Raw genomic sequence first — 12,900 nt, 5'->3', positions numbered from 1 at the left:
AAGTATAGTAGGTGTATTTCAATGAACAGTGCAAATAAAAAGCTCATCATGTTCAGTGTGAGAAGCAAGTGCAGAAAGATACGGACAGTATAGCAGTTTTCCAAATTTGAAATGTAAAAATAGTATTGCAAATGTTTTATTAATATTTTAAAAAATCATGTGCAAATATGACAAAATGCTCACATATATTCATTCTGGCTGGTGGGTCCATGAGGGTTGGTTACCATGCTCTGTATGCCTTACTGCACTTTTTAATTTTCCCCTACCAAAAATAAACAAATGACTAGAAAAACAAATAAGAAGGCTTCCTACAGGCCCAGATGGGTGGTGACAGGTCTGCTGTGGGTGAATGGGTCTTCAGGTAATACCCACGATGCACTGTCTGTAGGATGTGACAAGTCACGGCGGACAAAGATGGGCTAATAGCAGACTTGGAGGTGAGGCTTTGCCCAAAGCGAAGACAGGTGGACTGCGCCTTCATCCCAGGCACAGTGCCGGGGTGGATGGCTACATGGGCCACTGTGAGCCCTCACAAAGGCCCCCGTGTGGGGTCAGCCACAGGAGTGGGTCGACTCATTATGCCATCAACATTTCCAACTGACCCTGGGCTGGCTGGAGAAGCTCCTTATGACTTTTATAAACAAAAGGGTTTCAACTCTAAGCACAGTTTTGAGCAGTGTTTTCAGTTTAAATGAAAGGTAGTTGAGGACTTCCCTGGCAGTTGAGTAGTTAAGACTCCCCACTCCCAGTGCAAGGGGCCCGGGGTTTGACCCCTGAGTGGGGAACTGAGATCCCATATGCTACTCAGCACTGCAAAAAAAAAAAAGTTATTTGAATTTCAAGCAAGAAAACGGGGCTCCAGGGGGATCCCAGCCTCCACGTGGGGAAGATTTCCCCCAGTGTCCTGGAGGGCTCGGTCCTTCCTTGAACATGTATCAGTGAGACCTTAGGCAGCAAGACTATGCAGATTGCAGACCCCTGGGGAGGAATGGTCCATCCATCCAAGAATGATGTTCCTCATGGCCTTGACAGACTGGAACACTGTGCTGAAACGCACAGGAGAAAGTCACAACCCCAGGATGTGTGTTGTGGGTTGCGTCCACTGAGGACCACTCTCTGAGATGGAGGCTAGCGTGTGGGGTGTTTTTTAGGGGCCGCCCTTGGGATCAGCACCTGGGTAGGGGTGGGGACAGAAGCCGGGGGCGGGGGGGACAAGGGGGAAGACAGGAAGCGGGGAGCTGTGTGTGTGGGGCTGGGGGGCTGGGCTGGTGATCCGCCTGGTCACCCTTCATCGCTGTTTCCAGGACTTGATGTCAGCCCTCGGAACTGCCTGTCTAGGCGGAGTCAGGTGGGCCCAGCAGCCACTGCCCACAATGTACCTGTTTCCCTGACGAAAGTTTAGTCCTAAAGCTCTGGTCCTTTTAAAATCAGGGGCTGAGCAGAGATGAAACCTTCCAGAACCTTCGGGGTTGAGCCCCAAGGCTCCAGCTCATCTGGATCCGAAAAGCAGGCTCCCTTTTTCCCCCATCAAGAGAGTGGGGCCTTGACCATGTCATGGGAGCTCTCCCTGCCATGGGAGTCCCTGCATCCCTTCTCATTGAGCATCCTCTCCACCAGCTGGCAGGGAGCAGACCCAGGATCCACCTGCTCCACCCCTCCTCCTCGGCCCAGCCTTGTGGGCTGAAAAGGGCCGTCCAAGGGTTGGCCCCGTGGCAACACAGGGCAAGCTTCCTAAGCCACATTTCCCTTCTGGCTTTCAAGTGTTGCAAATCCCGGTGCCTTCCTCCAGTGCTGGCACGAAAGAGTCGCTGCTGATGGAGGTCCCACCCCGGCACCCTACTCCTGTCTGCACTTGTATCTCATCTTCCTGCCAAAATCCGTCATCTCTTGAGTTTGCTGCCACCCTTCCCACACACACAGCTCCCCTCTCCCTGCCTCTGTCCCTCTCCTTCCTGGACACTTGGATCCGACCCACGTATTCCTCTCCTCGGCTCCCCAAGGGCAATCTCCCCCCTCCCCCTTACAGCCTAAGCCCTAACCTCCCATATTGTTCCCTGTGCCGTGTCTTTGCTGCCTGTTGGACCCACACCTGGGGACAAGGTTGAGTCCTTGCCAGGGTCAAGTCACCTTGTCAGAGGCCCCGGAACCTTATGACCTTAGATAGCTTCACATCCCCATCCCCTTATCCGTCTCCATTTTTAAGATTTTTTTTTTTTATACAGACCATTTTAAAACCTTTATTGAACTTGTTATAATATTGCTACTGTTTTATGTTTTGGATTTTTGGCCATGAGCCGTGTGGGCTCCCTGATCAGGGATCAAACCCACAACCCCTGCATTGGAAGGCAAAGTCTTAACCACTGGACCCCCAGGGAACTCCTGTGCCCCTGTTTTTCTTTATGGCGTCACTGCTGTCTGACATCACATGTTGCGTCTGGCGTCGTGCCAGGAGGACAGGCGTTGTCTTATTGCTGTGTTTCCTCTGTTCCTGGAGCAGAGCCTGGAGGCAGTGGAAGGAAGGATGGGGTGGCGTGGGCTGGTCTCCAGGCCACGCATCCCAAAGGTGTCTGGTCTCGAAAGCTCACATGGAGGCGAGGGTGGGTGCTTGTACATAAGGGGGGCCCTGATCCCGTCTGGGGGTCACTGTGCCATGCTCCGGACTCAGCCTGCACTCCCTGCCTGTCTGACCTTACTTTGGAGGTGCAGAGATGATGAATGTGGCTGCATGGCTCCCTTTTCTCTTTCAGACAAAGGCCCCGGCGAGGACCCTCGGCCCGAGGAGAGGCCAGTGGAGGGTGAGGCACTGTCCGCTTCCCAATTCTCTCTCCCTGCCTACCCAGGCCTCCTCCCCTCCCCATCCGACAGCTCCCTTTTGTCTCTTCCAGACACCGGGTTTGGGGGTGGGTGTCCTATAGGCTACTTGAATTGGGAGGTTTATAGACCTGTTTTCTAGAACTAGGAAATACGTGGTCAGAGGTAGGAGCAGCTGTTCCTGGTAAGAGAAACTGTAAGACTTTATTATTTTGTTCTATATACACCCTACTTCTTTCCAGAAAGCTTTTAAGGCTGAGGTCTGTCTGAGCCTAGTCTTCCTGAACAAGTCGAACTGAGGCCTGAAAGCATAAAATAGGCTTTGGGTCCAATAGATATGTTCACTCTCAGGAACATGGCTCATTCCCAGCTTGCAAAGAGTGGGAGTAGGACAGGCAGGGAGGTCAAGGTGAGGATGAGGCTGTGTCTGCCCCTGGGATGGAATGAGTGGGTGTCAGAGGAGAGGAGTGTCTGTTTCCCAATCCCAAACGTCAGGAGTGTGACTATAAAATTTTAACAGATCTACTGCCACCTGGTGGCAGAACACTCAATTTGCAGGCTTAGTGTACATACACTGGTTAAGTCACTGCTTGACTAGACTTCCCAGATGGCGCAGTGGTCAAGAATCCACCTGCCAATGCGGGAGATGCAGGTTCAATCCCTGGGTCAGGAAGGTCCCCTGGAGAGGAAATGGCAACCCACTTCAGTATTCTTGCCTGAAACATCCCATGGACAGAGGAACCTGGTGGGCTACAGCCCAGGGGGTACAAAGAGTCGGACATGACTGAGCATATGTACATACATACCTAAGTCACTGTGCTGGTCTAGAGTGGCATTCACGTAGAAAGTCCCATGGTCATCCTTAGGCCTCAGAACCTTCCACTCAGGCCTGGTGATGCCCCAGACCCGATTTTGCAAGCAGATATTTGAGCCCAGGAATTGTGGACCTGTCTGCACAGAGGCCACTTCTGAGGAAATAGGTTACCTGCCATCACCACCCTTCCCTTTTCCAAGGTCTCAGCGTAGGGCATCCTTGGTGCCAGCAGAGCTGGGACATGAGCTGAGAAGCAGAGTCCTGCTGCTGCTGGGGAGGCTCAGCAAACTGCCCTTTGCCTTCCAGACAGTCACGGTGACGTGATCCGGCCTCTGCGGAAGCAGGTGGAGCTGCTTTTCAACACGCGATACGGTGAGCGAGGAGCCAGGCAGGGTTGGGGGTATCTGGGTCTCCCTCCAGCTGCCCTGTTATCAGAGGGACTGACCCCCCCCATCCCAGCTGCTCCCTGAACAGGGAGGAGCCACGGGGGCTGGAGCACTGCAGGGGCTGCTGCTCAGCTCCCTCTTCAGCTCCAGACATCGCGCCTGGGAAGACGGAGGCACTGCTGGAGAACCCCACCCTCTGAAACATAGCACCACTGTCTCCTCCATCAACACACTCACACTCACGGTCTGCCTTAGCCTCAGCTTGGAGAGGCCGCTGTGTCAGCTGTAACTGCCCCTCTGTCCCCTACAGACACCCTCATTCAGGGTCCCTAGGAGGATGCACGCATGATAAGATCTTTCCTACTAGAAAGGCAGGGGAGAAGCCTACTCTTCATTCAGCCCCTGTGGTTGGCCAGGCGCTGGCAAGGTGCTTCACACACCTTCTCCCATCCTGTCTCACAAAGTCCCTGTGTCCTAATGCCCATTTTATAGATGTGGAAAATCGAGGCCTGGGGAAGTGCCATGGCTTGTCTGAGGCCCCACAACTAGTGAGTGGTAGTGCCTGGCCTGGGCCTCAGATCTCTCCAGTTCCCGAGGCGTGGTGTTGGACCACACGGGGGTTGGGGTTATTTATGGTGGCAGAGGGACCTTCCAGAGGGCCTTTCTGGCAGCACGGGGACAAGTGGACTTGGGTGGAGCTGATACCAGGTTTCACCAGCTGTCAGTGGTTTCTCCTGCACTGCCAGGGCATGAGGGCATGGACTGAACGTAAGATTGAGGGTCCCACTGACTTGGATTCCCATCCCCGGGACCTGAGGGACCCTGGGACCTGAGACAAGTCACATCCCCTCTGGGCTCTGGGTCGCTTACCCAAAAGACTGAGGCTGATGGTACTTAACCTCTCAGGAGGGTCAGGAAGGTTCAGCTGAGAGCTAAATTTCAAAAGGGCTCCGGCCCCCCATGCAGACATGGGAGGTGGGAATCGAGGCTCGTGGCCCTGTAGATCTGGATGGCCCTACAGCAGCCGTATCTCTGCAGCCAAGGCCATTGGCATCTCGGAGCCTGTCAAGGTGCCCTACTCCAAGTTCCTGATGTACCCAGAGGAGCTGTTTGTGGTGGGGCTGCCTGAAGGCATCTCCCTCCGCAGGCCCAACTGCTTTGGGATCGCCAAGCTCCGGAAGATCCTGGAAGCCAGCAACAGCATCCAGTTTGTCATCAAGAGGTAAGGCCCAGCGGGGTCCACGGGAGCTGCTTCAGGCTTGCCCAGCACCAAGGAGAAGTGCCAAGTAGCTATTTTCCTCTTTAGATTGGGGAAGAAGTCTTTTTTTTTTTGATGATAGGGCACTAGATGAAGTTTGGCCTCGACTGTGCAGGTACGAGTTTGCCCACCCCCAGCTGAGGCCTGAAGGACCTAAAGCAACCAGAGTGATGCCCTCTCAGTCCCCAGGAGAGCAGTCCCCAGCTTGCCTGGATGTAAGACAGGAATATGCCTCCTGGCTTGCTCTCCTGGACCATTCTGAGCATCCTCTGAGGGTTGGAGGCATCTGAATTGACAATGCCCCATTTTCCCTGGATTGGAAAATCAGGCGTTGGCATCTCAGGTCTCTTCTCTTTCCTCAAGCATCTAGTTTTCGTCAGCGAGGACCCAGAGAGCTCCATTGTATCCAGCCTGTGTGCCCAACTGAGATATAAAGTCCCTCTGGAGGAGATGAAGGCAGCTATTGAATTTTTAAAAGAGGAGGGAGGGCCTGGGGGTGACCTGTTTTGCCCTTCTCTGTGTTACTGGGATGTCTTGTAAACTTAGGTCTGGTTTGGTTGAAAGTAACAAGAAAGAGGGGATATTTAAAGCTTTGCTCTGCCCAGGGTAGTAGATGGTCCCCAAATTGGGAGACTTAGGGTGTCCTTCATGCCTAGAGTGGCAGACTGGCATTGGGGTGCAGGGCAGGGAGCTCTCTTGTGGAGCCTGGCTTGCACCAGGTTAAGCAGGAAGGGTGGTACTCCAGGTCCAGATAGTGGATATGTGGTTCTTTCCTTCTACAGATACACCTTGAGTGCCCACCATGTGCCAGCAGTGATTCATCAGTGAATGCCACTGAATCCTGCTGTTGAGTGGGCTGACCTCATCAAATAAAATCCCAATATAATATCAGGGAGAGATAAATGCTGTCACGCAGGTTAAAGGGGCAGAGAGGGGCAGGAGGAACCTGTCAGTGGAGGGGCCATCAGAGCAGAGACCTAATGAAGCAAGCCTTGCAGATATCTGCTGGAAGAGCACTGAAGCAGTGGGAATGACAGGTGCAAAGGCCTGAGGCAGGGACATGCTTGTGTGTTTCAAGTCTAGCAAGGTGCCAGTGTGACTGGTGCGGATTGAGTGAGAGAAGAGTGTGAGTGGCGAGGCACAAGAGGTAGAGAGAGCTGGATTATACAGGGTCTTGGGCTGGCGTAAAGGGTTTGGATTTTATTTCAAATGTAATGAGAACTCACTGGACGGTTTTGAGAAGGGTGGGACCAGTAAGGAGGCTGTACCTGGCCCTGAAGACACAGTGGCATCTTGGACTCAGTAAAGGTGCAATGGTGAGAAGTCATCAGATTCAGGCAATGTTTTGAAGGTGGAGCTGGTAGAATTTGCCAGTGTATATGATGCGGGTGTGAGAGGAAGAGGGGCTGAATGACTGAAGGTGGGGGACTGAGATGCTGGTGATGCCGTTTTCCAAGATGCCGATGATGAGGTTGGAGGTCAAAGTCAGGAGCTGAGGGACTTTCCCTGCAGTCCAGTGGTTGAGACTCCACACTTCTGATGCAGGGGGCACCGGTTTGATTCCACATGCCGCACAGCATGGCCAAAACATTAAAAAAAAAAAAAAAAAAAAAACAATGTAAGAGTGGATGGCAGGTGGATTACGGGGCTCAGACACAAGGGAGAGGTCGGGGAGCAGACAGTACATGGGAAGCTGTCAGCATCCAGGAGGAACATAACACGTGGGGGCCACTTGCCTCATCCATCCCCTCAAACTGAGAACCGGAAGCACTTGGGTGGCTCCCAGACTCCTGGGTCTGAGTCTGGCTCTTCCTGTTCCTCCCCTTGACCTTGGGCAGGTTAGGGTTAGGTGTGGCACACTGTACCGTTTATAGGGTGGCCCTGAAGGTCAAGGCTTAGCAAAGGACTTGTCACACTCAATCAAGATGGTTTGGAGTTTTGTTTTTTTTTTTTTTTTTTTTTTTTAGTATCAGATTTATTGAAGTTTAATTTTACCCTTTTTCAATGTACAGCTCTTTGATTTTTGGCAAGCTCATACAGTCACATGACTACCCTCAAAATACAAAGCAGGACTTCCTTGGTGGTCCAGTGGTTAAGACTCTGTGCTGCCAACACAGAGGGCGCAGGTTCAAGCCCTGGTTGGGAAACTAAGATCCCACATGCTCTGTGGCATAAGCAAAAGATTTTAAAATCCAATAAAAATGTTTAAAAAGATACAGAAGCTTCCCTTGTGCCCCTTTGCTGACTACCCCAGCTCCTGGCAACCACTGATCAGTTTTCTGTCATTTTGCCTTTTCCAGAATGTCATATAAATGGCATCGTGCACTGTGCCTCTCACTGGGTCTGCCTTCTTTCACTCAGCTTTTGAGACTCATCCATGTGGTTGCCAGTATCAGGAGTTCATTTCTTAAAATATATATATATATATATATATATATATACACACACACACACACACACCAGATTTTTAAATGAATTTCAGTAATCCCAGTTTCCTGAATGCCAAGTGAAAAAAATGATTCAATTAGAAAAGAGTGATTAACTTTGTCCAGTGGAACCTTTGGGATGTTAGGATTAAGGACTAGTTGGGGTGATTGTAGGAGATAATTGGAAGAGAGAGATTGAGCACTTGAATATATTTATTTTATTTTGGTATTCCTCCTTTTAAAAAATTAGCTAAAAATACTATTGCGAATATTAGTAATTAAAAAAAAAGCCACTTCTTAGTGATCTTACTTTTAAAAAGGGTACATTTTGGATGGAGATGTAAATGTTCTGAAATTAGCTTCCCCATTGGTGCTCGTGGTAAAGAAACCCCCTGCCAATGAAGGAGACGTAAGAGATGTGGGTTCAATCCCTGAGTCGGGAAGATCCCCTGGAGAAGGAGATGGCAATCCACTCCAGTATTCTTGCCTGGAGAAAACTGTGGACAGAGGAGCCTGGTGGGCTACTGTCCATTGGGTCACAGAGTCGGACACGACTGAAACAACTGGGCCTGCATGCAAGCATGGCAGCATAAACAACTTCGTTGAATGTACTAAAACCTGGGACTTGCCTGGTGGCCCCTGGTTAAGACTCTGCACTTCCAATGCAGGGCACATGGGTTCAATTCCTGGTCGGGGAACCAAGATCTCGCTCCTGGCTGGATTCTCAGAGCCCAGCACAGCTGCCGGATCTCACACCCCCAGATCTGTGGGCAGGACCCTGCCTGGGCACAGGGACCCCAGACCTGGACTGTCCAGAATCAAGAGGGCCCATTGTACAGATGTGCAGACTGAGGCCCAGAGGGCAGAGCTGGGGAGGCCTCGAGGGACCTTAGTGATAGCCCCTCTTGTGTTTTGCAGGCCTGAGCTGCTCACGGAAGGAGTCAAAGAGCCCCTCGCGGACAGCCAAGGTACCCTGCCCAGGGTCACGGGCTGGGCTTGGGAAGGGCCCCAGGCGTCTGCCACCACCCCTCCTCCTGCTTCCTCCTTCCTGGTTCCGTCTCCCCTGGCATTCCCCACCACCCTCCCCACCAAGTTTGTCCCCACCAGATGCCACCTCTGTCCCGGGTCCCAGGAGCTACCCGCTCACCCTGGCTTCTCTCCCCTCCCCCAACGCCCCCAGAGAGGGATTCCGGGGACCCTCTTGTGGACGAGAGCCTGAAGAGACAGGGCTTTCAAGGTAAGGTTGCAGCTCAGGATGGGGTCCCCTGTCCCAGTGCCATGACCTTGACCTGGCCTTGGAGGGCCAGGCTGGGGGTGGGAGGGGCTGGCTGCCAACCTCAGGGCCCCCCGAGGGGGTTGGTCTGACCCAGGTGGGAGGGCAGCCAGGCAGGGCTGTAGTGTGTCAGCTCTAGGGAGAATCTCCGCCAGGCGTCTAGGGAGTCAGGGACGGTGGGGTGCGGGGTGAGGGAGCCGCTCGCTGTCAGTCTGGGGAGGCAGCTGACCTGCCCGCTTTGTGTTAGGCAGCTGGCCATACCCTTCGTGCTTTGAAATCAGAGGAGAGGAGTTGCCGAGGGCAAGGGGTATTCTCCTGAAAGGGAGGACTGTGGCCGGGCGAGGAGGGGTGGAAGGACATGAGTGTGGAGGGATGGGGTGGAGGATGGGGCAAAGCCTGAGCTCAGGGCTGAAGGGGGGACCCTGGGTAAGAAACAGAGGGCCGGGGACGCTCTGTCCCATCCCTCCCAACGGTGGGGGCTGGTAGGACTACTCTGCCTTTGGGTTGAGATCAAATCAGTGGGCTGCCCAGGTGGCTCAGCGGTAAGGACTCCACCCGTCAATGCAGTGGACACAGGTTCGCTCTCTGGTCAGGAAGATCCCCTGGAGGAGGAAACGGCAACCCACTCCAGTTTTCTTGCCTGGGAAATCCCATGGACAGAGGAGCCTGGTGGGCTACGTATAGTCCACAGGGTCTCAAAGAGCTGACCATGACTGATCATGCGTGTGCGTGTGTGTGTGTGTGTGCGTGTGCGTGTGTGTGTGTAGCATCAGTGGGGGCTGCTGTGACTGAGAGCGGCTGTCCACGTGCACATCAGAGCCGCTCTGGAGAGTGGCTAGAAGTCCCCCAGGGCCGGTGTTCCCCAGGTGGGCCCTGTGACCCTAAGGGGAAAGTAGGGTCAGCCAGACCAGACAAGACAAGAAGGGCCAGTCCCTGGGGGTGGAGGAGCCTGGGGACCTGGGCCCCAAATCCCAGAGGGGCACCTGCTTACCACCAAGCCTCTCTCTCCTCCCCAGGCCAGAACTTTCTATGATGGGAGAGTCGAGTCTCTCACCTTACCACATGGCTGTTCATACTCAGCCCTTTTAGCAAACTGGGGTCCAACTACCCAGAGACTCATCCCCTCCCTCCAGCCTCCCCCCACCTCTCTTTGCCCACAAGGCAGTGTCAGGCTCTAATCTCCCCCAACATCCGGGGGCCTCATGGCAGGTCGACACATGGGCTTCTTAGCAAATACCCTCCGGGTGAGTGAGCAAGTGACCGTGGGAACTGCTAGGCTGGCTCCCTGGCTCCACGGGGTCGTGGTCAGTGACCTCAGGTCCCTGCTTAGCCTCCCGCCTCCCTGCTGGCCCTGACCGAGGCCCCGTTCCACTCATCGTGACGCAGGGATGTTCCCCTTCGTGGGCTCTCGCCCCTCCAGGTCTGGCTCATTGGTGTGGTTTTCAAATGTCAACAATTAACTTAATTTCCGACTCATTGCTGTTGTCGCAACAGCGTACATCCTTCAGGAGCAAACACACGGCCCCGTCAAGATGTTAGTGCTGGAGTTCTCCGAGGAGCCCCTCCAAGGAGCTGATAATTGCCCAAGAAGGAGTTCCCCATAATTGGAAAATCATATTCTGTGAAAGTCATCAAGTGCCTTTTCATTTAACAGCCCAAATCCGTAATTGTTTTTCACTTGGCAGAAAATTATGACGCCAGACTCTCGCGAATCGACATTGCCAACACGCTGAGGGAGCAAGTTCAGGATCTGTTCAATAAGAAATATGGTGAGCCCCAGGGTGCCCCAGCCAGAAAGGAAGAGAGGTGGGGCCATGGTCTCCTGGGAAGACCACTCAACCGGCATGCAAACATTTTTTGAGCACTGGGACTTCCCTGGCGATCCAGTGGTTAAGACACCACACTTCCACTGCAGGGGCCACAGGTTCAATCCCTGGTCAGGGAACGAAGACCGCACATGCCACGGATGTGGCCAAAAAATACTACTACTGCTGCTACTACTACTAATAAAACCACTGGATTATTTAAGATGGTAAACGTTATGATATGTGAATTATGCCTCAGTAACACCGAACAGACAAGCTGAAGCAGTGGCGCACACCAGGGGTGACATGAAGACTCAGCAGTTCTATACTTGATGAATGTGGGGCTCTGAGTTTCCTAGGGGCCAGAGCAAAAAGGGAAATGAGACCAGTTATACCATTCTGACGCAAAGAGCTGACTCATTTGAAAAGACCCTGATGCTGGGAAAGATTGAGGGCAGGAGGAGAAGGGAACGGCAGGGAATGGCACCACTCAGTGACATGGGTTTGGGTAGACTCTGGGAGTTGGTGATGGACAGGGAGGCCTGGCATGCTATGGTTCATGGGGTCTCAAAGAGTCAGACACGACTGAGTGACTGAATTGGAACTGGATACCATTCCCAGTGTCCATGAGATAAAAATTAGTTTATTGCCTAAAAAAAGTTCAGCTGTTTCTCCTTCTCCAAGACGTGGGAGATTTCTGCAGGCTTGTCTTCATATGCGGGCTACCTGGGACACTGAGGGGTGTCCAATGCTTGGTCCAGGAGGCTGCTTCCGTGGTGCACCCTGCCTAGTCAGGGAGCCATGGATGTTCATGTCAGCCTGACAGCAGACAGTAGCTCAGAGTGGGTCAGTAGTGGCCTCAGGACAGCTCCCAGGCTATAGGACAAAGTACAGGCCCTGGGATGGACATGCCCCTGCCCTCTGCAGAAGGTGGACACCGGGAGTGAGGCTGAGCCCCAGATACGGAAAGAGGGCCCTGAGGTCTGAGCCACACCCTCGCTGGCTTCCCTGCTCCCACATGCGATCTGCCCTCTCGGGCCAGGCCGGTCCAGAGCCAGGCTAAGGCAGAACCTCACTGCGGGAGGAGGGTCAGGCATTGTAGGGAAGGACCAGGTGTGCCCACAAGGTACCATCTGCAAGATGGCTTTCAGATTCTCGAGCTGTGAGGCTGACACGTTAGGAGCAGTCTTCTCCCCAGCAACCATAGCCACACATCCCCTACCTGCTCCTCAGCCCGGCTCCGGCACAGACCCACACTCCCAGCCCCCTAGGCCCCCCACTTCCCCGTCCCCTACTAATTGTGCCTGTCTGTAGCGCTGCACAATACCCCCATTCCCCCATGTGCAGGGGTGTATCACACTCGTATATGCCGAGCACCCTGGCTGCTGACAACACACCAGCCCTGCCTGTGGCTCCCGACAACACTTCTCCGTCCCCCTCGTCCGCAGGGGAGGCCTTGGGTATCAAGTACCCAGTCCAGGTGCCGTACAAGCGGATCAAGAGTAACCCTGGCTCGGTCATCATCGAGGGGCTGCCCCCAGGGATCCCATTCCGAAAGCCCTGCACCTTTGGCTCCCAGAACCTGGAGAGGATCCTCGCAGTGGCTGACAAGATCAAGTTCACCGTCACCAGGTACTCAGGTGACGGGGGGGCGAGAGAGGAGGCAAGGGCCAGGCAGGGCCTCGCATCACGGACCCTTGGCCTGGCCTTCTGGTGATCCTGCCCTTCTGGCGGCGGGACAAGGCGGCTTTCCCAGTAGCACCTGGATCCTTTCCCAGCACCACCTGGATCCTGGGGGTTGGAGGAGGGGGCCCTGCAGGCCAGCTGGGGTGCAGAGAGCCCTAAAGAGATGAGACTAGGTCCCCCATCCCCCCATACACCATAGCAGGGGGAGCCTTCATGGGCCCCATCTCCCTGCCTCGGTGGCTGCTCGCTGCACTCCTGTTCCCCCGGGAGAGAGCCCTTTGGCCCGTGTCAGAGGGGAGGAGACCGAGACAAGTGGTGTGCGTGGCACTGCAGAGCCGGCAGGGTGGCACCAGCGGGAGACCCTGCTCATCTGGCGCACAGTGGCCCTGCTGACCGGCCCAGGGGCCCAGGGGCCCGTGCACACAGAGCTCCAGACATCCT

The 12,900-nt window shown here is 54.0% G+C and overlaps 1 protein-coding gene across 4 annotated transcripts in view; it reads left to right on the top strand.

The window, feature by feature from the left end:
- GTF2IRD1 (GTF2I repeat domain containing 1) overlaps positions 1-12,900 on the top strand; it is a 123,336-nt gene that overhangs the window by 71,861 nt on the left and 38,575 nt on the right. The window contains exons 15-21 of one of the 4 annotated variants that reach the window (XM_040260877.1): positions 2,748-2,795; positions 3,932-3,997; positions 5,050-5,233; positions 8,614-8,663; positions 8,876-8,932; positions 10,654-10,737; positions 12,222-12,405. In XM_040260877.1, coding sequence (XP_040116811.1) covers positions 2,748-2,795; positions 3,932-3,997; positions 5,050-5,233; positions 8,614-8,663; positions 8,876-8,932; positions 10,654-10,737; positions 12,222-12,405 — 673 coding nt within the window. The remainder of the gene's footprint in view (positions 1-2,747; positions 2,796-3,931; positions 3,998-5,049; positions 5,234-8,613; positions 8,664-8,875; positions 8,933-10,653; positions 10,738-12,221; positions 12,406-12,900) is intronic. The other 3 variants (XM_040260886.1, XM_040260894.1, XM_040260900.1) reach the window with 3 other exon arrangements.

This window comes from Oryx dammah, unplaced genomic scaffold (genome assembly GCF_014754425.2).
Source record: "Oryx dammah isolate SB20612 unplaced genomic scaffold, SCBI_Odam_1.1 HiC_scaffold_2, whole genome shotgun sequence".
NCBI classification, from domain to species: domain Eukaryota; kingdom Metazoa; phylum Chordata; class Mammalia; order Artiodactyla; family Bovidae; genus Oryx; species Oryx dammah.
Note: the sequence above shows the minus strand (reverse complement) of the source record. Positions and strands in the feature narration are given on the sequence as shown.